Source organism: Leucopleurus acutus (assembly GCF_964270905.1).
Source record: "Leucopleurus acutus genome assembly, chromosome: 3".
Lineage (NCBI taxonomy): Eukaryota > Metazoa > Chordata > Mammalia > Artiodactyla > Delphinidae > Leucopleurus > Leucopleurus acutus.
The window spans coordinates 149,553,128-149,579,939 of record NC_139145.1 but is presented as its reverse complement, the minus strand read 5'-3'; the positions used below and the strand labels follow the sequence as shown (position 1 = coordinate 149,579,939).

Genomic DNA, 26,812 nt, shown 5'->3' with positions numbered 1-26,812 from the left:
GAGATAAGAAGAATAGCTGACTTAAGTTGTAGCTGATATAAAATTGCAGATACAGAATTCAGAAGCCCTAATAATGATCTCTCTGGATGGCAATTTCACATTGTGTATCACATGTTCCTTAAAAAGTGTATATACTCTGATGTAACAGTTCCAAATCTAGGAATTTATCCTAGGGAAACAACTGGCAAACACACAAATCTTTACATAAAAGGATGTTTACCTAGTGTCGTTTCTAGCTTTTCCTTAATATGAAACTAAGTGTCCCCAAAAAGAACCTTTAAAATGTGGTACATGCATACAATAAGACAGTATTAGTCATTAAAAACTATGTTTTTCTAAGCATAGATCTTGGTTTCTAAATACCAATGCCATACAGAAACCAAGGCGCTCCTTTGTGAAATGGCTAATTGTGAGTCTAGGGCAGGAAAGGCTCAAAGTTTGTTGTGGTTTTGCATTTTATTTATTCCTTAATACACTGTCTTGTTCTGCGCAGGATTTAGGGTGATATGGGCAATTTCAGTTCTTATCTCTTGATGTTTTGTTGCATCTTGGCTGTTAGAAGCCTAGCTACTGAATTTTAAAAATATTTTTTTATTTCTCAGAGGTTTTTTATCTCTTACCCTATGTCAAATGCTATGCTGGATGCTAGGGATACAATGGTGAATCAGGCAGAATAACATCTTACTGTGCCAGAAAGGAAAGAAGTGCTCAAAGACAAATGATGCCAAATTCAAAACACTCAGAGTTGGTTTGAAAAGGATCCCACTGGCCAAATTTGGGACACTGTGTGCCTCAGAAAGAAAAATGAAAGCAATGGATACTAAATTGAATAAAAAAGGAGCCCACAGTAATACTAAAAAAGAAGGGGTGAGGGGACTCCTTTTTAGGGAAGAATGTCTAAGAATCCAAATCCTTTTACATTGATTCTTAGTAAAAGGATTTTGCATTCACCATTGGAGAACCTGATTCAGTTACTGAGATTTTCATAGGATCTAACACCTTAGAGAGAAAGGTAGTTGAGCAATAGGCCCACAGATTACTTGGTTAATTATAAAATGGAAAAAGGTAACTTTACAATGGAAAGATCTGGTAGTCACCACTTTAATCAGTGATTATACTTGGCACCATCAATAAGGAATAAACTGACATTTATTTTGTGCACCTGATGTGCTGAAATGTAATGCTCACATAGGTAGTTTAATTAACTAAAAAGCTGCCAGAATCTAAACATAAAAGAAATCAGGTAAATCTAGATTGTGGGATGTTCTACAAGACTGGTCGGAACTCTTCAAAAACATCAAGGTCATGAAAGACAAGATAAAAACAGGGGTTATTCTACATTAAAGGAAACTGAAACTAACAACCAAATACAACCCATAATCCTTGGCTGGACCCTAAATTTAAAACAAAGCACAAACACAAATACATTAACCACAGAGAAAGCCCAGCCATAAAAGACATTTGTGGACAACTGGAGAAAATTTATTAGATAATATCCATGTCCAATTCCTTATCTGAATTATGGCTATATAAAAGAATGCCCCTATTCTTAGGAAATACATGTGGAAGAATTCTAGGCAAAGCACCATGTTGCCTGCAACTTATAAAACACTGCTGAACCATTTGAAAATATGTTTAAAGAGAGGCGAGATAAAGCAAATGTAATAAAATAATACTTGGTGAGTCTAGGTAAATGTTGTGCGGGCATTTGTTGTACTATAATATTTTTTCACTTTTCTGCAGAATTAAAATTTTCTAAAATTGGGGAAAAAACATGAAACCAAGGAATGGTATATTTCTATACTTAGAAAGAACATTCACAATGAGGAAAGGAGTTTACACTACAGTAGATACAAGACAAATTCATTTTTATAAAGAAACCATGTTTATATATGCATAGTCCCAAGGAAGAAAGTCTAGAAGGACATGCACTAAAATGTTAATGGTAATTAATGTCTAGGGGTAGATGTCTAGTAATTTAATTTTTTCTCCTTTTTTAATCCATACTTTCAAGGTTTAAAATGATGTATTACTTACATAATAAAGCAGTAAATAAAAATAATTATCTTCATTCTGTGTAAGGTATATTCAAGCAACTGAGAGAGACAAACACTGAGACAGAGAAAAGATAGTGGGAGAAGGAGCACAGTCAAGAGAGAAACAAGGAGTAGGAAAGGATACTATCGTATTCCTTATTTTGTTAAAGCTAATGTGGATTTTTTTTTTTAGTGTCCAAACAGATTTCATTGAAATAACTCCATTTACAGTTATAACTAGCTAATCAGAGAAAGGCAGAAAAGTTGTATCTGGGCAATCCCGAATAACAACATCTCCTCATGCCAGTTCATTTCCACATGGCTGTCTTAATTAACTTATAAATGTGTTCCCATTGCTCCCCTTCTTGAGATCTCCTCTTTAGCACCCTGTCTGCCCACAGGATAAACACAGACACCACAGCAGACCCTACAAAACTTTCCACACTGACATTTCCAGCCTCAGCTCCTGATAGTTACCCCATGTATCCTGTATTCCAGCCACAATAACTGTTGATCCCAAATACATCATGCCTGCCTGATTTCTATCCCTAGCACCAAGCACAGGATTTGACATAGGGTAAGAGATAAAAAAATCTCTAAAAAATAAAAAAATAGTTTAGAAATTCAGTAGCTAGGCTACCACAAAAACATCAAGAGGTAAGAAATGCAACGGCCTATGTCACCTTAAATCCTCCATGGAACAAGACAGCATATTAAGGAATAAATAAAATGCAAAACAACAACAAACCATACAGTAATACAAGGCTAAGTGTCTTCAAAAAAGCCATGTGTGACTTTCATCACTGCAACACTACAAAGTACCTCAGCTGGAAATTAGGAAGAGCAGTGGGCACAGCAAGAAGGTTTTAGTAATTATTCTTCTCCAGGGAAAATATATGATTATTTAAGGAAAATAAATCTGCTCTGTCCTTCCAAGAGATGTGTTATATAACCATCATCTTATGGATGTTTATAAAGGCCCCCAATATTTTCAAGGTTACTTATTCCTGAGGATAAATATGAAGATATAGCTTCTTGAGAGCTGGAAAAAACAATATAAAGAATCTGTCAGTGGTTATTTCCTGAAGTTAACTTTGAACTTTCAAACTCATTTGGAAAAGTCAGACAGGAAATGACCCTGTAGAATACTAGGTGTTATTTTATCTAATTAATAAAAAACAAACAAACAAACCAAAAAAACCCTTACAACTTCGATTATGGTTCATTTGTCACATTATGCACATATATTTGTATTAACGCCTATCAATTAATCCAATTCTTGCTACTGGGAGTAAGATCATTCCATAGAAAATCAAGATAGTTTCTTGGTGAGTCTCTTTTTAATTTGGTTACTCATTTAAACACAGTTTATCAGCCTTACCAGAATAAGTAACTGCCGTGGTACTATAAGTAGCACTCTGGGTATAGGACGGCACCACAGTAGCTGCAGCTGCTACTGGCTGTACGGTGGAGGATACAGGATAAATGGAGAAAGTAGTGGTAGCTGGACTTGGTGTGGCTGGTTTTATGGCTGTCACTTGTCGAGTTTGCTGGGCTTGTGTATACTGAGTTGCACCTTGGCTATAACCTGCTTTAGGGGCTAAATTGGGAAAGAGACATCAGAAAATTAGAAGGGTGAACCACTATAGTTACTGTACCAATATCCTAGAAAAAAAAATGTAAACATCATTAACTGTAAATTTTATGTTAGCAATTTCTTCTTGATAAAATTCTTATCACCAACTTAATAAAATATAGCATCTGTATAAATTTACTATCCCTCCACATATGCTTTTTACATATTTCCGAAATGACATTGTTCAAAATTTCCCACTAACTAAAACACCAGCACTATTTAAAACATGTTAGCAATAAACAAAGTTTTTAGAAAAGGGTATGTGTGTGTATTTGGGCTAGTCAGTCTACTTGAGAGTTATGCTTAATATTGGGAACAGAATAGAGAGAGCCTCAAAGTATAATTTAAGTCACAGTGAAGTTTTCAATGTTTAATTACATGGAACTTGTTCATATACTATTCATGGCATTTTACTGATTTTATCCATAGTGAACTTCAATCTAATTACAACCCACAAGGTGCTACTGACTTAATTCTTCAAATGTCAATAGCATGAGTGCAGCTGTTCTTAAATGGCTACCATTAAGGTCTCTGCTAAACTTTCCACTGCCCTTGAACATATTAAAACAAATGTATACTTTAAGAATCTATGAGACTTATTATCACTAAATTAATAATTAATCTGTTATTAATAATCAGTAAAGCATACAAATGTAATTTTCTGAGAAAGGCCCAAATATCAGGGGCCAAACTCATTTCATGCCTAGTTAAGTAAAGGTATTTGAAATAAATAGCACTTAAGAGTTTATAAAACTTTTCCTACAAATAGCATGAAGTTTGATCCACACAACATATAGAAGAGTACAACATTTTACCAAAAAACCCTGATGTCCAGGAGCTAAATGATTCACAGAAGTCACATGGTCAATGTCAGAGTTCAGACTACACCAAGGTCTTCTGACTCTTAGATCACTTTAGTACTCTTAAGCACAATCTATTTAACCTTGGTAACTAATCAGGAAGTTCATTATAGTTCACTGTACCCACAAATCATTAGAAAAGAGACGATAAGAAAAGTCAGGGTCATTATAATGCAAAATATTTTTAAACCACTTTTAAGGGACTCATAAAATCAATCTTAGAACTAAAAGTACCCTAGAAAGATCTGAGTCAGGACTTCCCTGGTGGCACAGTGGTTAAGAATCCACCTGCTGGGCTTCCCTGGTGGCGCAGTGGTTGAAAGTCCACCTGCCGATGCAGGGGATGCGGGTTCATGCCCCGGTCTGGGAGGATCCCACTTGCCGCGGAGTGGCTGGGCCCGTGAGCCGTGGCCGCTGGGCCTGCACACCCGAAGCCTGTGCTCCACAACGGGAGAGGCCACAACAGTGAGAGGCCCGTGTACAGCAAAAAAAAAAAAAGAATCCACTTGCTAATGTAGGGTACATGGGTTTGAGCCCTGGGCTGGGAAGATCCCACATGCTGCGGAGCAACTGAGCCTGTGCACCACAACTACTGAGCCTGAGCTCTAGATCCCGCGAGCCACAACTACTGAGGCTGTGAGCCACAACTACTGAAGCCCATGCGCCTAGAGCCCACGCTCCGCAACAAGAGAAGCTACCACAATGAGAAACCTGTGCACCAAAATGAAGAGCAGCCCCCGCTCGCCACAACTAGAGAAAGCCCGTGCACAGCAATGAAGACCCAATGCAGCCAAAAAATAATAAAATAAATAGTAATAAAAAAGTATTACTCAAAAATAAATCAGGGCTTCCCTGGTGGCGCAGTGGTTGAGAGTCCGCCTGCTGATGCAGGGGACACAGGTTCGTGCCCCAGTCCGGGAAGATCCCACATGCCACGGAGCGGCTGGGCCCGTGAGCCATGGCCGCTGAGCCTGCGCGTCCGAAGCCTGTGCTCCGCAACGGGAGAGGCCACAACAGTGAGAGGTCCGCATACCGCAAAAAAAAAAAAAAAAAAAATTAAAGTAAAGGAGTTGCTATTTTTCAGAACTAAGAGAGCTTTGCTTTAAAAGTTCTCAATTAAAATCTCTATGAAAAAAACCCATCTTTTAAAGACTACAAATATGTAGGCTTCTTTGCAAACAAAATACTTCCTGCATTCAAACCATTAATACATACTGTAATATCAATGGCTGGTAACGGAACCAACTGTCATTACAGATCAGAGAAAGATGAGTTAAAAGTATGGGTCCACAAGAATTCCCTGGCAGTCGGAGTGGTTAAGACTCCGAGCTTTCACTGCTGAGGGCCCGGATTCAGTCCCTGGTTGGGGAACTATTAATCCCACAAGCTGCACGGCATGGCCAAAAAAAAAAGGGTCCACAAAATGGAAACCATACTAGGGCCTCCACTACTTACAAAGGCAGTCAGCAGTTATGTCTGGGCATTTCAGACGAGAAGAAGGTGGCCAGAAGTTATTGCCACAACTTCTTTTGTACAGCTTATTTCAACAGGAAAAGAACTATAATCTGAAGAACAGATATGAAATACACTTTCAGGAAGGAAGGACATGATTATGAATTGCCTCCAAGATCTTCTCTCTTTGGGACTCAAAGGCATTCTTGTGGAGAAAGAGAAGGACATGGTTAGAACCTGCCCCTCAAGGTAATATAACACAATGAGTTTAGATGGATTCAAAAGCATATTTTCGTTAAAAAACACCTTGAATAATATGTTTCAATAGTGTACAATGAAAGGGCATATGTTAATAAAACCCACCTGTCTGATAGTAGGTCTCAGCAACAGAAGGCTGAGGCTGGGCGGCAGCAGCTACAGCAGCTGCAGTTGCTGTTGGTTGTTGGTAGTACTGCTTACTATCATAAGCTACAGCAGGAGCTGTGGATCTTACATATGAGTACGAGTCCTAAAGAAAGAGAATGAAAGAAAATCTTGCTATGAGTGAAGTGGCAGACGGAAAAAAACCTTCATCTTTACTATATTAAAAACGCAGTAAAAGAAAACAAAAGCCTAAATATGTATGAACAGAGACAGAAGATTCAAATTCAATACAAAGGGCATTCATTTTGGACTTCATCAAATAAGGTCAAAACCATTTTAAGCAGTATGCTTAACTTTTACAATCGGAAAAATCATCAAAATTTTAAAATAAGCATTATTTTTTTTAAAAATTAATTTTATTAAAAAATTGCTTGGCGGATCTGCCTTAAAGATGGATGCCACAGTAAAGAACACCTGGGTGTTCTAAGCTTTGTGACTGTTCCAGCTTTCTTTTCATTCTTCCTTATTTACTACTATTCATTAACATAATGATGAGTAGGAGCTTCCAGGTGGAGGAAAGGGGAACAGAGGTTCCAAGGGAAAGGAACGCTAAATATAAATCTCCAAGGCAACGAAGATCACGGAGAGCTGGGTGAATTCTGGCACTGCATATAATGAGGAGAACTGGGGAGGTACACCTGATGTATGCAGGAGGAAAGGCAGAAAGAGTTGGCAGGGCCCAGAAAATGATGGGCTTCATACATCCTATCAAAACCAATAAAATTTATTATATTCTGTCTCTGGACATAATGAAAACAATCACACATGTTAAAGTAATCCTGAGTTTAGTAACCTGCTAAATATTAATAGCAAATACTAATATTGCTGATTCATGTCAGTTTCTTAGTTAACAAAATAAATCCCCGTATTTTAGAAAGAATATTTAAAAACCAGGCAAAGTCCAGAAGGACCAAAGCTTAAAAAACAGATCCTAAAAGCAAACAAACAAAAAATGGGATAAAGGATTAGGGCCAAATTTAATTAAATAAGCAGGTAGTAATTTAGTGTCATATCAGACATAAAGAGAATTATATTACCATAAACAGACTTAGATCTTTATGTCCCTATAAACCTAACAAGAAGCAATTAGATGAATTAAGAGCAGGATCAATTTCTATTACAAACTAAGAAAGAACACCTTGAGGGAAGAATGTACATTTAGGCAATAGAATTTCCACCCTTGATAAGTTTCAAGAAGACACTATGTAATTTGTCCTATTCAGCTGAGGCTCATGGTTCTCAAAATAGGAGACACAGGGGTGTCCCAAGTGGATAAATAATGCCATAGTACCAACAAGAGGCAGAAGACCCTAAAATAAATAAATAAAAATTTTAAAAAAGGGGCAGAAGACCCTATATGTCTTAATTTTTCTCAAAAACTTGTAATGAAATTAAAATACTTAACCAGTAATTAATGTATCTTTTTTTTTTGGCCACGCCATGTGGCATGTGCAACCTTAGTTCCCTGACCAGGGATCGAACCTGCGCCCCCTGCAGTGGAAGCGCAGAATCTTAACCACTGGACTGCCAGGGAAGTCCCAATTACTATATTTTTTTAATTAAAGAAAACATATATATAGAGTGGAGTGCAATGCACTGGGGGATTATTAATATAAAACTCACTGCAAGGAAACTTAATGCTTGGAGTATACCCCCAAATTATAGGAATACACACTCACTTTTCTGCATCATTAGAGGTATATTTTGGAAGACCCAAATTTGAGAAGCATTGGCTTGGACATTACATTAAATACTGAAGCCACTGAACCTATATGTTAAGGCTAATGAAAGTAGTTTTCTTACCTGGTAGTTTTGTGTAGTAGCTGGGGGCGGTGGTGGGGGTGCTTCTTGTTGCCTCTGTGTATAACCATAGTCAGTTGCTGTGTGTGCAGTGGGGTACCCTCCATATGCAGCAGCTGTTGCAGCAGCTGCAACAGCTACTGGAGCAGGCCTGGCAACTGCAACTGTGGCGGCTGCTGGTGCATAGGCAGCAGTAACTGTGTGAGCAGCTACTGGAGCCTGATGGACAGTGTAGCTAGCAACCGTAGTTGGATGAGAGTAGGCTACACCCGAAGCTGGCTGCTGGCTATATCGTGGAGTAGAAGAATAAACATAATACAATTTAATTTTTAAAATCTAGGAGTTTAATCAACTTAAATCAAAAGCACATTTCCCAATAATTTAATCATGGACTACAAAAGAATAGGTATTTGAGCTTAATAAACCACCTAACCAACACCCTATTTGTTATTGTTGCATAATTTTCATTCCTTAATCTGAATAAATTAGATGGTCACACATATGTTTCAGATCAAAGATCATATCACAAAGCAGGGAGGACAAACTGGGATAAGAAGTATTAGGAAGAAAGAAAAAACTGATCAACCTAGGAACTTAAAAAAGTATTTGTTATATGTATAGTTCTTTATTATGTACTATAGTTAAAAAAAAAATCTCTACAAGGAAATCATATCAAGAAAAATATTGTATTCTAACTCCAATTATGGAAAACATTTAAGGTAGAAACTATTACCGAGATGACTTAAATACTTCTGATGCTGTAAGGCAGTGGTCCTCAGCTAGGGGAGATTTTGCCCTCCAGGAGATATCTGGCCATGTCTGGAGATATTTTTGATGGTTAAACTGCGGAGGAGGTGGTGATGTGTGCTACTGGTATTTAGTGGGTAGAGGCCAGTGATGCTGTTACATAAAGGACAGTTATCCACAACAAAGAATTATCCAAAGAATGTCAACAGTGCTGAGGTTGAGAAATCCTGCTCTAAGGTACAGAATTTACAATGGAATATCTATTATTTTAGATAAATTTTCCAGGTTTCAGGCAGCAATTCATTACACACATTTCTTTTTCTCTTAAAAAGTAGCACATGTTGCAAAAGGAGACCTAAGTCAGATGCTTTGCAATCATAACATTTAAACCTCAGAGAGACAAAAAGTTTCTAAAACTGTAAATCAAATCAATCTTCAGCTAAAGTTAAAATAGCATTTACTTTAATTTTTAAATTGAGAGCCTATATCACATAAAACCAGGCCCACAAATGTTAGCAAATGAAAACGTTTTTGTTGTTTTAGGTTCTCTTGAGTAAGTAATACATTCACGATCACACTTGCTAAATCTATATTACCAAGGCAGAAAAATGCCTTCTTGAAAAAAGGAGAGCCCCAACAGTTATTTACCTGACCATAAGTTTGTTTTTTTTTTTTTTGGCGTTACGCGGGCCTCTCACTGTTGTGGCCTCTCCCGTTGCGGAGCACAGGCTCCGGACGCGCAGGCTCAGCGGCCATGGCTCACGAGCCCAGCTGCTCCGCGGCATGCGGGATCTTCCCAGACCGGGGCACGAACCCGTGTCCCCTGCATCGGCAGGCGGACTCTCAACCACTGCGCCACCAGGGAAGCCCTGACCATAAGTTTTAATATGAGCCAACAGTTAAGAATAGCTAAGAAAAAAATACCTGACGTAAGCTGAAGCTGCACTAATAAACTAGAGTGTTTGATTCATGGGTTATAGTACAGGGTATTCTTCACTGGTATGCACAATACCAAAAAAAAATATGCCACAGAATTAAAATCTGGGGCCATCATATTTTAACTGTATTATGGAAAACACTGATAATTAGGATGTGTTCAAAGGGAATCAATATGAAGTTTATAAGTATGGGTATTATTTCACATAAAAGTAGAGGACCTAGGGACATTCAGTCTAGAAAAAGTGACCTTGGAAGATATGATAGCTGCCTTCTAATAGAAGAGACTTACTCCATGCTGCTCCAGAGAACAGAACTAGAACCAATGGATGGAAGGGTGGCAGATTTCAGCCCAATATGAAAAAGAAAAAAAAACAAAAACTTAGAACAGAGTCCAAAGAAACTCTTATAATTTCTATTTGGATGAGGTTTTCCACATTTTGATACTAAAATTAGCTAACATTTCCTACATATATGCCAATTATAAGACAGGAAAAGGGAAGTTTAAACGGTAATAGTGGGAAATTGGTTGGGCATTGACATTTTCAATGGATAATTCCACGTCCTTAAGAAAAATTCCAATAACATATACTTCTTCAAAATTCCTAGAACTGAGAAAAAGAATTATGTTTAAAATATAAATACACCAGTTCTGCAAAACTTGTATTTAACATTTACTGATAAGATTTCCCACGTAGAGGCTACATGGTTATGTAAAATTCAGACAGTCCTGAATTCCTATACTGTTTCCATTCATCCCACTGCTCTTTATCGAGTATCTGTTCACATTTCATGGTCCCCAAGACATGTCCTATAGGACAAAAAACAAAAGTTGGAGTAGAATAGGAAAGTCAAGTACACTAGGCAGGCAATTTGACTTAAACTGCCACTGATCTTTTTTTTTTTTTTTTTTTTTTTTGCGGTACGTGGGCCTCTCACTGTTGTGGCCTCTCCCGTTGCGGAGCACAGGCTCCGGACGTGCAGGCTCAGCAGCCATGGCTCACGGGCCCAGCCGCTCCGTGGCATGTGGGATCTTCCCGGACCAGGGCACGAACCCGCGTCCCCTGCATTGGCAGGCGGACTCTCAACCACTGCGCCACCAGGGAAGCCTGCCACTGATCTTTAAAAGTCCATGCGACTCAGGAAGGGATGACCTTGTGCTCTGGTTTATGCTTATTGCCCCAGCATAATTATTAATAGTATTCTCACTCTCCTATGTGTCTCAGTTTGAACAATAAATTTTATAGTCACCCTTCCCAGGAATCATATAAAAAGATGCCAGTGCATTTAGCAATTACCATAGACATCCCTAGGGCTGTCTAACCTAACTTGCTTTGTAGAGCCAGGTCCCTAACCATCATCTGGGCTGGAACAACATGCTCCACCAAAGCATCATGAAGAATGATGATCCAGTCCCAGTTCCCAGGGGGTCAAGGGCTAGGGCAGCTGACTACTATTCAGAATAAAGATTCTCTGATTTGTTATCTTAGACCCATCTGGGAAATTCTCTTCCAATTTCAAATACCTTTAGGAAAACTGCCTTTCACATGACATAGATGACTACACTGGACTATAGCCGTTCAATTAAGTATCAAGTAGCTAAGTCTAAATAAGTAAATTAATTTTTAAAAATTCAGGTCAAGTTCAAATTAGTTTACATAAAACTTAGTCTTAAGTTGAAACAGTTCAAATCAAGGTTTTTGCCTAGTCTGGGGTGTGAGAATAAAAGGTGTTAAATTATATCCCTACATAAAATGTAAGACTTTTAACTGTCTTTAAATGATTTCTTAAATAGGGAATTCCCTGGCGGTCCAGTGGTTAGGACTCCGTGCTCTCACTGCCAAGGGCCTCAGTTCAACCCCTGGTTGTGGAACTAAAATCCCACAAGCCGTGTGGCCAAAAATAAATATATATTTTTTAACTTAAATAGAACAGGACATAAAATCCCAAATCTTGTGCCATTAAAAATAATTTGTGAAATATGAGAAGATTTTCATTTACTAAGCATCCAGTAGAGCAGAAGCTTTTACTTAGATGGTAATATCCTTTTGTGAATAAATTAAATCATATCAGCTTCAGTCAGTTTTAAACTGGGACAAATTAAATAATAAATTATGAAACAAATATATAAACAACATGGGTAAGAAAGTTTAAGAAACAATCAGACAGGGACTTCCCTGGTGGTGCAGTGGTTCAGAGTCCGCCTGCCGATGCAGGGAACACGGGTTCGTGCCCCGGTCTGGGAAGATCCCACATGCCGCAGAGCGGCTAAGCCCGTGAGCCATGGCCGCTGAGCCTGCGCATCCGGAGCCTGTGCTCCGCAACGGGAGAGACCACAACAGTGAGAGGCCCGCATACCACAAAAAAGAATCCACCTGCCAATGCAGGGGACACGGGTTTGAGCCCTGGTCCGGGAAGATCCCACATGCCACGGAGCAACTAAGCCAGTGCGCCACAACTACTGAGCCTGCACTCTAGAGCCCGCAAGCCACAAATACTGAGCCCACATGCTGCAACAAGAGAAGCCACCGCAATGAGAAGCCTGTGTACCGCAATGAAGAGCAGCCCCCCGCTTGCCACAACTAGAGAAAGCCCGTGCGCAGCAACGAAGACGCAATGCCACCAAAAATAAACAAACAAACAAACAAACAAAAGATACCAAAAAGAAAAAGAAACAATCAGACATAAAATGGAAGGGTATTTCTCTTGGCGGTGGGAGGCGGGGGGGAGAGTATTTAGGAAATTATTAATATTGAAGAGTAAAAACATCCTTCATATTTCTGAACTTAAGCTGGAGGTTAATGGTCTGCTCCCTACTTGCTTACCAAAAAGTGAGGCCAGCCAGAAGCCTTACCGAAATAAACAGCCAGCTAAAATCACCAGATGTTTAAAGAAAACCTACTATAAACTGCAAAAGAAATAAGAATGAACCCATGGGAAATGGATATCTCAAAGCAACAGATAAGAATTTTAAAAATCTCTAATGTGTATCCATAAAACAAGAATTTTACACTAGTTAGAAGATAAAGTTGAAGGACATGGACAAGATAAAGACAAAAGAAAAGAGAATGGATAAATATAGCAGGTCTAATATTCCAACAAAAAGGAATTCTAGAGTAAAGAAAAAAAGCAGATGGAAGAAATTAAGAAATTTCCCACTATTGAAGGGAGGCCCGTATTTTCAAATTCAAATATCTACGGAGTATAAAACAGAAATGAAAGAACAACACTGAGAGACATATATTGATAGCATTTCATAACACAAGACAAAAAAAAAGATCCTTTAAATCTCCGAGAGAGAAGAAAAACAGATCACCTACATACAAGTAAATGAAAATCAGACTTACTGATAACACCAGTGGCTGGAGGACAATAGGGTAATATCTTCAAAATTCAAGGGAAAATGATTATCAATGTAGAATTCTGCACCCAGTTAAACTATTAACACAGAATAATGGTTCTGACATTCAAGGTATGAAGGAGTTTACCTCCCACATGCCTTTTCTTAGGAAGCTACATGAAAAATGTACTTCAGCAAAAAATGAAACAAGAAAGATATCATGGGATCCTACACACAGTGGATTCAAACTCAGGAGACAGATAAAAGCCCAGGTCGGCAGCTATGCAGCAGGCCCAGAAAGGCAGTAAGTTTATGAGACTGAAATCAAAGGAAGGACAGAAGCCTCCAGGAGAAGGATGTCTAGGAAAACAGCTGACTGGACAATAGACAGCAGACCAAAAGCCCGGGAAAATCTCATGATATAATCAAGGCACCAAGAAGATTTGTGTGAAAAAAGGGTAATGAAAGACTTCAGGAAATATGAAACTGCTCAAGAAAAGTCATGATCTCAGTTGAGCAATTAGTAGGGTGTAAAAAAGGAAAAATCTGTTTGAAATTGACCCTGCAAAAATTCTCTATTAAGTGATACAGGGTTGTAAAAATGGAATACATGAGGAATTCTAATCCTAGAACAGTACTTGGCTCCAGAGTAAACAGTTTTCTGCTTTAAGGTTTTAGAATCAACCTAAATCACGGAAGATAAACTATGATTACAGAACACAATGTAAGTGTTATCACAAGGAAAACGAGAGCTGAGTTGGGGGATGGGGTGGAGAGAGAGGGAAAGTAAAGCACAAGGGTTTCAAGATTCTTAGAGAGTACCAAGATACTGTCTACCTTTGATGGAACTAGAATTGGTGTGTATTGTTTGAAGCAACAGAAATAGTCATTATCACTGAATCTGGGAGGAGAAATGAGAAGCATGAGAGAGTATGTATGAAATCCTAACCATGATTGTAAGAAATCAAACTATAATGCATAAAGTTGATAAATTAAGACATAAAAAAGCAGCATACTATTTAGTGATATGGAGGTTAGAAATAAAACCAAAATGCGTTAAAGGTGGGGAACTGGGAGGCAGGGAGAAGGAAACTAAGGGACTGTTGTTTTCATTAAGCCCTTCTGTACTATTTTTAATTAATTAATGCATTACTCTGGGAGTAATGAAAGATAAGCAGAAAGATATCAGAATAGAATTCTCAAGCTGGCAACTTCAATGACCAAAAAACCAACCCCGAATTTAAATACTCCTTTTTAGTTATCCCAACACAACTCTAATATCTACATTTCTGGCCTCAACCCTAATCTATATCCAACTTCAGGCCCATCTCTAAGTGCTTTTGAATTCCATTAATATGACCTGGCTTCATACTACACTACTAAATTTATAGTCACTACTGAAATTAAAATAACTTATGTGTACAAATGGCTCATCCGCATAAGCGGCATCCTACACCTCCGTTAGTTTCTATACAACAGTGGTTCTCAAAATGTGATCCAAGGACCGCTGAGGGTCCCTAAGACCGTTTCAGAGGGCTCAGGAGGTTGGTTCTCCCTTTTCAATTACAGATTGCCTTCATATATTTTAATCCAAACAATTTACTGCAACAGACAATGCAGAAGCAGGTATGAGAATCCAACCATCTTAATTGAGATATTAAAAAGATTTGTAGAGGGGGCTTCCCTGGTGGCGCAGTGGTTGAGTCCGCCTGCCGATGCAGGGGACACGGGTTTGTGCCCCGGTCCGGGAAGATCCCACATGCCAGGGAGCGGCTAGGCACGTAAGCTGTGGCCGCTGAGCCTGCACGTCCAGAGCCTGTGCGTCCGGAGCCTGTGCTCCACAACGGGAGAGGCCACAACAGTAAGAGGCCCGCGTACCACAAAAACAAAACAAACAAAAAAAAACCATTTGTAGAAATGTTAAACAATGCTTCTCATCTTACTACTTTTTCAGTGGTTGGAATATAGTTATTTTTCATAAAGATATTTCTGGTTAGCATGTAGTGGTATTTTTACTATTTTAAAACAATTTAATAAATATTTTTAAAATTTCTAAAATAGTAAATATTATATAATCTGCATAAGCAAAAGCTTTTGGGGGTTTTTAATAATTAGAGGTTAGAAGGGTCCCCAAACCAAAAAGTTTGAGAACCACCATTTTACGATACAGAACATTAACTTAGAGTCTGTAATGGTATTCACCATTCATTTTCCTGCTCTTTACTTACTGCCCCTTTAAGCAAAATGTTTCCTTCTATCTTATGACATGGAAACAGTACTTGTTCTCTGGTAAAATGAGCACTGAAAAAGTGGCCAGAGCCCCAAGTATGCTGCCTACAGCTGTGTAACAGTCTTATCTAGGGCTCCAAATCTCCTCCCAGTTTACCTGGTGTGCTGCTGTACAAATATTTTCTATGTTAGCAGAGACATCAAAGGCATAGGGAAGTAATGGCTTAGAATTTTGGAACTCCCACACAAAACTAACAGAAGGTGAATTAGGAAAAAGCTCACTTCCCCCTTTAAGGGAGAACTGGAAGGAAACTTTCCTGTCTCAGCCTTGGCTCCAAGTAAAAGAGAGAAGCCTCTCCTGATAATTCTTAACAAAAAGCCAGCACTCCTCTACTTTGGGCTCTGGAATTCACATTAGCTGACCAGGAAAACTAACTACTTGGTTTGGCGTTTATTTATTTATTTATTTCCTTCCAGGTACCACAAAATGCTCATTCCTCTCTAATGCTACCATGTTCCAAAAAAGAGGAGATCTCAATCAAAAATCACAAACAAAACCCATAAGGAAACAAGATACTAGGAGCAAGAGTTTGGGGGAAAAAAAAAAAAAAGACTACAAGTATTAGTACTGGATACGAAATATAAAATAAGTACACTTAAAGAGACTATAAAAACCAAGACCAAGAACTAAGAGTTCAATCAAAAACAACCAGATGAATTAAAAAAAAAAACCCAGAATTTCCAGAAATGAAATACAGTATATAAAAATTATAATCAGAAACTCAGAAAGGCATTATGTAACTGATTAGACATAGCTGGCAAAAAAAAAATCTATAAAAATTACTCAGAAGGCACACAAAGAGATGAAAGATATTAAAGAGGTTAAAAGACCAAGAGAAAAGAATAAAAAATGGTAACTTACAACTCACTGGAGTTGCAAATGAAGAAAAAGGGAGAGAGGAAACATCTAAATAGAATGTCTGATATAACAATCCTCAGATCCAGGAGCCCCCAACTAACCCTAAGTAGGATTAAATAAGGAGTTCTCACCAAGACGCATCTGAGTGAAACTGTAAACACCAAAGAGAGAGAAGCACGAGTAGCTTGAGGGAAAAAAATCCCTAGAAACTAAGTGATGACTTCTCAAGAATGAGAAGGGTGAAATGAAGATATTTTGAGATTAAAAAAGAGAGAAAAACCAAAAAAACATTGTTATCAGTAGACCCACATTAAAGGACATTCTCAAAGATTTACTTTAGGAAGAATGAAAATGATCTCAGAGGGAATGAATATTAAATAATAACAAAAAAAGTGGTAAATACGAAGGCAAATTTAAATACTCACTAGCTATATAAAACAATAATTTTGTTCAACAACAGTTGTGGGGTTAAGAACATCTGAAATATAGTACAACAAAAGCACAAAAATCAGGAGTGGACTGACCAAAGTTAAAACATTTTAAGTCCTGGTATTGTTTAGGAGAATAAAGGTGATGATTAACTTTAGACTAAGTGAAATATGCTAAATTTCTAAAGGAACCACTATAGGACAAATGCGGAATGTTTCATTTCTGAAAGGCCATGAGGGAAACAAGTCTCAGGCAAGAAAATGTAGGCAGCTCCTGTCACTTACATTATTAAATGTGCTTTTACTCCCCTGGAAAACATACTTTGTATGTGTTTGTTTCAATTTTGCATAAAATGGTAAAGTAACTGATAAAACTTTTTTTCTGTCTTTCTCTTGGCACACAAAACAAAATTTAACCTTTCCATTAGTCCAAATTTAATGCTCAACATTGCTGGACTTTTCTAGGTCAAATTATGGCGTTTTACGTATCTACAAAATCACTGACAAATTTATCTTTACATTTAGTATTTTATAATGTTGAGAATGATGCAAAATTAAACTTTCTCATGGAATAATCCCAAAGACAAACCACCTTTAAATATTCCCTAAACTTGTTATTGTAATGTCATGCTCCCATTAACCTTCACAGTGCTATTAAAACAATAACTGCATCATTGTAGAATTTTAGAAGAAATTTAAATTCAGGCTCTATTTTCTTCTTAAAAACTAGAACAAATAAAATAACTAATCCTAAAATTTCTACCAACTCTTTAGATGGGTAGACTACAAGGGAGGGAGGGTGGTTAAATAACATATGAAAACCGCTGACAGTTTTCTTGACATCTTTTAACTCTCAACATACCAGGAGAAATATCATTTGGGTCCATTGGACCTCTTACATTTTCTGTATTTTTGAGGTCATTTGACAATTTACATAAGAATAAGGAATAATGAAAATACTATTAGAAAATTTTAAATACAGAGTACAATAAACCCAAATTTTTATTCCACATATACACAAAATGCACCATGTTCTCTGAACATAACTGCTCATCAACTTTCATGCATGAACATGGAACATGTCCATCCCATAAATGCTAATTCCACATTTCAAATATTTTTCTAATAAGTTCTAACCTACCATTACTTTGGGTTCATCTTCCTGCATTTGAATTGTCAAAATGCAATGCTTAAAAAAGTTTTGAAATGTTTTATGGCTCATATTTTGTTGAAGAGAGATGGTCATCTACTTTGCTCCATAACTGTGAAACATCATCAGTTTTTTCCTTTGGAATGATCTAAAGAATTTTTAAAATTTTACACCATCTATTTCCTTCCAACTACCTTTGTATACATATCTGCCTTAAGCATCTGTCCACTAATGAACCATATCGAGTAAATTTTGGTTCACAAACATCACAAAACATGAAAGATTTCTGCCACATATACTTTTAGCAAAATGGGATGTTCTGGAACTTGTCACAGAATATTACATAATGAAGTTCTTCCTGTTAACTAGATGAGAATACCTTACTTTCCTTTTTTATCCTTATAAATATATTTTTCACTCACTGATTCTTCAGTTTGAAAAAAATCATCTAGGACATTGTATCTATAGACTCTTAGGCTGAGATTTTGCTTATACAATTAATTTCACCATTATCATTTGTCTGGAGTGGTGCTATTTTTGTATTTATCTTATTTAGCTAAGAGCTGTCAAATATCGTCTTGTGTTAACTTTCTTCCCTTTGCCAGTATGAACAGAGAATTAGTAATTCTGACTCCTCAACTGTGTTGAAGGAAAACTAAAAGCCAACTATTAAAGACAGCATCTCTCCTTTCTTTCATACCTTCTTGAAAGACAATGCAATACTTTAGACAATGCAACATCCTCCAATTATTTCACTATTTTACTATCCTTTTAGGTCAGTGGTCCCCAACGTTTTTGGCACCAGGGACTGGTTTCGTGGAAGACAATTTTTCCAAGGACGGGAGGGGGTGGTTCAGGCACAGTATCTTTTCCCAGAAATAAAAAATGAATTAAAAATTTTATTTTCATTTAATCCATCTTCAAAAACAGTGCTTCCAAATACTTTAAGCCCATTTAACCTCTAGAACACTCAAGAATTTATCTGTGGATAAACAACTGTATAGCACAGGGAACTATATTCAATATCCTGGGATAAACCATAATGGAAAAGAATGTATACATGTGTATAATTGAGCCGCTTTGCTATACAGCAGAAATTCACACAACACTGTAAATCAACTACACGTCAACAACAGCAACAAAAAAATTTATTTGAATACTAAATTCGACTACAAGACCTATCTTATGCGAAATTTTATGCTTGTCTTTCTGTAGCTCCAAACGATCAGATTCTAGTTTTTCTATACTGGCTGCCCATGAAAATTATACCAAAGATCTTGCTAACTATCAATCCTTTATCCAGCCTCTCTAAAACCCTAACATTGCTGATTACTCCATCTTCTTTTGGTTTTTATGAACACTACATTCTCCCAGCTCTCTGCCCACCCCGACCCTGTCTCAGTATTTGCTTCTTTCTTTGGCCCTACTTTAAACACAGATGTCCCCCAAGTTTGTAACCATGGCTTTGTTCTATTTTTTTTCCCACTCATTCAAAAAACGTTTACTAAATGTTTGACTGTACTTTCTCTGGTTTCATCCATGCTCACACCTATAATGGTGGATCACCACCATATGGATGATATTCGGATTTACACTACGACCCTTATCCCTCTTCTGAGCTCCATTTCCAAATGTCTACTCAATATAATATTAACATTGATGGAGATATATGTATGCAGGGGCTATTCTGAGCACTTTACAAATTTTATCTCATTGAATTCTCAAATCACAATGGAGACTGTAGAGGCCCCCAGGGATGCTGATAGTGTTGTTTTTTTGATTGGGTGCTGGTTATACAGGTGTGTCCAGCTTATGACATTTCATCAAGCTATATTCTTATTATATGTGCAGTTCTTTTTATATATACCATACTTCGACGGAGAATTTTTTTAAAATTTCAATCCTATGAGGTAATTATTAGTATTATCTCTAATTTATAGAGGAAGAAACTCAAGTACCAAAGGACTGTTTGCCCAATGTCACATGACAAATAGTAGAGGGATCCTGGATTCAGCTCAGCTAGCCTGACTTCAGAACCCACCAACTATCAACCATATCAAGAATTTAATTTAGGTAATTCCCTGGCAGTCCAGTGGTTAGGACTCAGCGCTTTCACAGCCGAGGGCTAGGGTTCAATCCCTGGTCTGGGAACTAAGATCCCACATGCCACACAGCGCAGCCAGCGGGGAGGAGTGGGGGGTGGATTTAATTCATTCCTATCTTGGCTCAACACATTTTGTCTAAAATGACCTTCCCTCCATTTTCAGAATTAAAGACCATGAAGCCTACCTCAAACTCCATAGTCAGAATCCTCCAATTCCCCATTTTAGTATTTCATTAAAACTCAGTTATGATCGCTATCATGGCATAGTTACCCGGAGGTATACCTGCCCCTACCCTCATCCCCCAGGAGTGTAAACTCCTTGAAAGCAGGGACTATGCATACTGTAAGTTACTCCCTATGAACGTATTTTAATGTATATATTACATGAGGAGACTAATACTAAAACAACAAAAAAGCCCAGTGTTCTTTGCTTCATTAATTCGCCCTCTGTAAGGATGAATTAAGAGCTGCACTGCACACAGCTTTCACAAAACACTAAGAAATGTTATACTCGGAACAACGAACCTAATTCTGATAGAGTGATGCCAAGGACAATGTTGTTGGCGCACTCCTCACCTTTAATCTCATTCTAGTAATTCTAACATACTTTGTCAATTACTACATTTATAAGCCCAAGGACTGTCTTCTGATTATCCTGATGGTGTACTTCTGAATAATAATTTGGTTGATTTGCTTTTTTTTGACAAATACCTCTACTTAAACAGCTATATATTCTAATCCAACTGCCCATAAGCATACATCTATTTCTGGGCTATTTTAAGCCAATGATCTATTTGTCTATCCCTCTACCAATACCACATTTTCCTGTTTAATAACATCTTTTGGTCCCCGCTAATACAAGACCTTCCTTATGATCTTACAAGACTGTCATGACTACTTTTGGACAAATACTCTCTTCACTATCAACATGAGAACTCCTTTATCAAGTTACCCCAAAAAGCCTGTTGTGATTTTTATTGCAATTACATTAAACATATAGACTACTTAGGAGAAAATTGATAACTTGATAGTATTGATTTTTTTCACTGCATGAACACAGCCCATCTTCAATTATTTGTCTTCTTTTATGCCCTTTATAGCCTACTGTATTTTTTTCTTAAAGTGTTTTGTATATCTCATTAGTTTTATTTCTACTCAATAGATTCTGTGGCTATATAAAAAGGACTTATTTGAAATTTGATAATCTAATTAATTCAACATTGCTGAAACAGGAGTGATCTTAGATCCAGAAAATTTGAACTCTTATTATTTCTCATATTAGTCTGTTGATTATAATCATGTTGCTTGCAAACAATTAAAAACTTGGAGGTCCCTATTAAACTGACACTGAAACTGAGGCCTCCAATTGATACTCAAGTACCTACTTTTAAAACATTTGAGATTATGAAGCTCTATGTATTAAGTGTATGATAGCCATCAACTATGGAGAGCTTTTAAAACCCTTTTAGTATTATTATACAAATCTCTATAGAAAACTAGCATTGGTAAAATGCCTACTGAAAATCAAGCACTAGGCTAGGAAGGTTTATATTTAATAACTTCACCTCAAAGCAAGTTAGTTGAGGAAACTGAGTTGTAGAAAGATTAGGTGACTTGCATAAGTGTCTAAAGAGATAGAGCTGAGATTCAAATCCAAAGCCTTTTCATTATAGTATACTGTGAGGCACGTTATAAAAACACAGTCAAGCATACACCTTAAGCATTCTATACAGGGCTAGTCTCCCTCATCCTACTCTTAAGGCTATTAATAACATATACAGGATATATATCATCATTGTAAAAGCACTAATCCTTTTGGAAAGAAAATTTTCATTATTTCAAATTCATTCATGCAATATGAATCCTAAGATCTCTGATTCAACAGTGGAGGAGCTGATATAATTAGCAGTTGCAGTAATTTTTTTTTTGGTAGAGCCAGTAAATTTCCATCACTAAGATCGGTTTCAAAAACCTGTTCACCTGGTTTTCTCACCATCTCAGTTAGTGATTACTTCTTTCTACCTTACTAGTGTTACTTTTATTCTTTCCTTCAAGATACAATATTCTTAACTCTACATTCAAATAAAAAGCAAAAAAGAGGAGGAAAATTCACTGGCCAATCAACCTACCCAAGTTATCTTAGTGATGTGAAAAGATACTTATCCTTTAGGAACAGATGTCCTAAAGACATCTCAAGAATCACTAGATGAGATGCCTTCTTTTGACTAACAGATACTTAATTTAAGCTAATGTCCAGACAACAGTCGAAATCCACTTAAACATTTATTATTTAACAACATTTGCTGAGATCCTAAGAATATGGGGGCAATTATTTTGTACCTTTATACAATCATTACTCTATAAAGTTTTTGAACTCAATTAATTCTAGATATTAAAAGGGTAAAAAAATGTTGGCGAATGATTATTTTAAATAGCTAACTTTATTGAAGGTAGAGTAACATTCAGATACCAATGATACACTAAGAGCTATAGATAGAACAAAGAAAATTAGTTTAAGCACAAGCTAAACATTTAGGTTATGCAGGTTAACAGACAAGCGTCTTGAGTAGATAGAAAGGTGACAAGAAAGATACGACCAAGGCTTTTCTAAAGAATACAAGAAACTAGCTGTTTAAAACTCTCCAAGAAAAAGTTATGTCCTATTCATAGTGGGATATAATGGGATTACTTTAGTTTATATTACATATACATAGCATATTTGTTTATGCCAGAAATCCCCTTCAAAAACTGAAGAACTCCTATGAGAACTTCTGTAAAACTGCCAATGAAGGAGACAAAAAAACTCATTCGATCCTATGATAGTTAATTAGAAAGTTTTTTCCACTGAGAATTATCTTTCTCACATTCTTTGCTACCGTAAGTTCTTACAACTGTTGAAATCATTTTTTTCAAAATTTATTATAAAATTAATGTCTGTCTAAAAGTTTTTAAGTATATCTTCTCAAACAAAAAAGGTACTCTACTGAAGTAGGTACCTATCTAACCAAGTTCCCTTTCTGCCATGAAGCCATTCCTGTTTTTTCATCATGCTTGAGATCTGCCTTGTCCTACACACCCCAAATTAACATTCTACCAGAAATATATACTTATAAACACAATAATTAATACTTAAAACCTTTCTGATTTTGTCACTGCCAAGGGGAAAAAAGCACATGAAAGTTAAGAAAAGATTACATTTGCAATAGTGGCAAATGGCACCAATAGGTTTATTTACTGGCCTTAAAAAAATACAGAAGCAGGAAGAAAAGCAATCAGTAGCTGATGGAACGTGTAGCACAAAGACTGAATAAATGCTTACCACAAAAATATTTAATATGTATTATACAAAAGAAAAACCTGGTTTATCTAAAGGTTATTAGTAGTAGAACTTATAAGAGATCTTTACAACATCTCTTAAAGAACTTTGATACTTAGTATGCCATTATAAATCTCAAATATTAACAAGCAAAAAGAAAGTCTAAATTTAAAATAAATTTAATCAAATACCTCACATAGTGGTAACCAAGAAAACTAAGAACCGGAATTAAATCTAGACTTAGAATAGTTACTCTCAGTTATCTGCACTCAACGACAGGTGAAGCAACTATTCACATAATCTACAGGTAAATGTTTAAGATCTCCTTAAGTTTACATCCTTCAAAAAAAATTCTTTTTTGCAAAGTAAGCCTTGGTCTTCCACGTCTCAAAGTTACATTTTAATGATTTCCAGACAGGAAGAAAGATGAGCACCATCACTGCATTTTTTGCATACGCTTTTATTATTAATGCTATTTGTTCATCTTCCTTGAACCAAGGTATGAGCATTACTGGACCTGATTTCTTTCCATTAAAAACAAACAATTCTATATAGTATGTTATATACAAGGACAGAGCATCTTAACAATTAGTTTTGCCAATACATGCATAAATAAGTAATGTCAAAAGACTAGTCTTTTCTCATTAGACACACATATTAACAAGCAATTTAATACTTTGGATTGCTGTTACAGTTTACTGAAACTTTGTAAGATTCAAAGCCAAAGAAAAACTAGGTACAGAAATTCTGTAATAGCTTTCTATACTGGGATAAAATACATACATGCAAATATTTGATCAAAAAATGATTATCTTTAAATTGGCATTTCCTCCCCTCATTTCTATCTATAGGTTTGCATTCGAAAAAATATTTCAAAACTGCCACAAAGAACAAACCCACTACATTTTCAGTAAACAGTTAATAATCCAACAAATCTATCACTCTGCCCACAGTAACAGAAAAATACTGTGTAAAACAATTAAAACTTAAATGGTTAAATACAGCCTTGTGTAGGACACACAGTACTTGGTAGCAGTAGATTTACAGCACAGTGCTGATTAGCTGTATCTTGTTTCCCAGAAAAAGAAAATGGCTTGATTTTTCTCTCCACGAAAATTATTTGCTCTTTATTAAAGTGGCTGGGACTTTGTTAGCTGTTTAATTATCACAATTTGTAAGTAAAGAATTTTTTAAAAGTTTGAAAAGCCCCAAGATCACGCCCCAATAATTTGTCATCTCAGTTCTTTTTCTGGAAATAAGCTTCAAAGTAAAAGAGACTTGTAAAAAAATGCCACATGTGTTCAACGCATTTGACAATTAGTAGAATATTAATTTCATCAATAAAACACATTTACACATTTTAATATCTCTTAAAAATCAATGGGGTCTTAAGCATTGAGTCATATTTTAACTGGTGGTGATTTTTTCAGTGATACATAAAATAATGATACCCTTCCTTTATAATAAATGCTATCTTATAATTCCATGAAATATGGCAACTCTGTTCCTCAGAATTACACGTTTTAACCAAAAAAGATAGCCCAATTTTACAGATGAGGAAAATGAAAGACCAAATAAGAGATGTCCCCAACGTCATTAAAATCCGGAGCAAAAAAGACTGGAACCCAGGTCTTCTGGTTCCCAGTGATGTCCTTTCCTTTAGACAACCCGCCGCCTGAAGTGAATGAGGTGAGAAAACTACCTGGGTTTATTAACCAATAGCTAATTTACCTAGTACACAGATATCTAATATAATCTCTCTCTATAAAAAGCTGATCACTTAGGAGCCCTGAACGCTTACGGCCTGAGTCTAAAGAGACTGTCTCAGACTGACTCAAAAGTAACAACAACAGAATCTAGTGTTTTTCTTTCTTTTGATAAGATATATAACGAACTACAGAAACTTCAGAAATTAGAGCTTCCCTTAAGTAAGAGATTTCATAGGGTGCATTTCACGGCACCTCACTCGCACTTTTCATTTCCCTGGAGGGGAAAGACCCGCCAAGGGAAATTACTGGCCCACCTGGAGCCTAAACGCAACAGCCAGAACAAAGCTGTGGACTCATTTATCAGCACTAGAAACTTCGCACATCTCTTCCAGCCTACCAGCTACACAATTCACAGGTGGTTGGTGTGTTCACCTCTCTCCTTGAAGGGAGAACTAAAGGAACCAAACGAATGCGATGACACCCACAGTCTGTTTGCGGGGATCGGGTGGAAGGCCAGGGGAGACCACGGGACGCAGGAGAAGGCACCCAAGAAAACAACACGTTATCTGGGCTCGGGGGGCCGGAGCACCGGGCGAGGACCGGTGCCCGGGCGGCGGCGCGACTCCGCACTCCCCGAAAGGTGCCCTCGCCCACCGTCTCTTTCCCCAAGTGGGAGGGATATCGGAGGTGGGGACCGGCCCGGCGGGGGCGGGGACCGGAGGCACCGCGGGGGCCGCGGCCTCGGCTCCCTCCCTCCCAGCCCGGCGGGGGTGGCGGCTCGGCTCCGAGGCCGCGGGAGGCCATTTTAGCTGCGGGGCCGCCAAAGGCCCGGGAGGCCCTCCGCCTCACCGTCTCCCGCTCCCGCCCCCACCGGGGCCGCTGCCCGCCCCGGGCCGGGCGAGGCCGCGGGGCTCGGCCTGCCGCCGGCCGGCGCTCGGAGGGGGGGGGCACGGGGGGGCGGCGGGCGTGTGGGCGTCGTGTCGGCGGGATCCGGGCGGAGGGGCGAGCAGGGGGAGAGGAGGGAGAGGGCGGGGAGCCGTTACCTATACTGGGCCGCAGCCGCCGCCGCCGCCGCCCCGCTGTGGGTGAATCCAAAGTAGTTGCCGGTCGCCATTTTGGCATCTTCCCCCAGCCGGCTGGGCACTGCGACGGGCACGGAGAGTCGGGTCCCATGGCGGGAGGAGAGGCGCGGAGGAGCAGAGACGCCGAGGGAGGGAAGGGGAGAGAGAGAGAGGCTCCGTGAGAAGCCGCCCTCGCCGGGCCGGGCCGCGGCCGCGCCGCCTCCCCCTCCCGCCTCGCACTCCCTCACTCACTCGCACGCCCGGGTGGCGGCCGCCGCCTCCTCCCCAGAGCCTGCCCCAACCCCCCGCGCCTCCCCGCCGCCCCGGGCCGGGGAAGGGGCCACGCGGGGACCCCGACGGGGCACATTATACTCACCATAGGTGAAAGAAACTACAGGGCATATGGGAATCATGGGCTCGGGCTGCTGCTGCTGAACTCTGAACTCTCACCCGCTGCCTCCCTCCTCTGCCCCGCTCCTCCTCAGCGGAGAACAGACCGCCGCCTCCCGCCGCACTGCGCAGGCGCCCCCGCGCTCGGCACCCTGGGAGCTGTAGTCCCGCCGCCTTCGCGGCTCCGACGGGCGCGTGCCGGGCCTCGGCCGAGGCGGGCCTGGGGCGCCCTCCGGGGAAGGCGGGCTTGGTCTCCTCCGCGGTGGTGGCGAAGGC

General features: G+C 38.6%; 1 protein-coding gene across 4 annotated transcripts in view; it reads right to left on the bottom strand.

Annotated features, from left to right (window-relative positions):
• Nucleotides 1-26,608, bottom strand: part of ZFR (zinc finger RNA binding protein) — a 75,005-nt gene extending 48,397 nt beyond the window's left edge. For 3 of the 4 annotated variants that reach the window (XM_082836171.1, XM_082836173.1, XM_082836174.1), the window contains exons 1-5: nt 26,523-26,608; nt 26,129-26,228; nt 8,211-8,493; nt 6,348-6,492; nt 3,418-3,636 (exon numbers count right to left, since the gene is read on the bottom strand). In XM_082836171.1, coding sequence (XP_082692297.1) covers nt 3,418-3,636; nt 6,348-6,492; nt 8,211-8,493; nt 26,129-26,228; nt 26,523-26,559 — 784 coding nt within the window. In that variant the 5' untranslated portion in view covers nt 26,560-26,608. Of the gene's footprint in view, nt 1-3,417; nt 3,637-6,347; nt 6,493-8,210; nt 8,494-10,182; nt 10,951-26,128; nt 26,229-26,522 lie in introns of those variants that run through there. The other variant, XM_082836172.1, reaches the window with a different exon arrangement.
• Between the last annotated feature and the right edge of the window lie 204 nt (nt 26,609-26,812).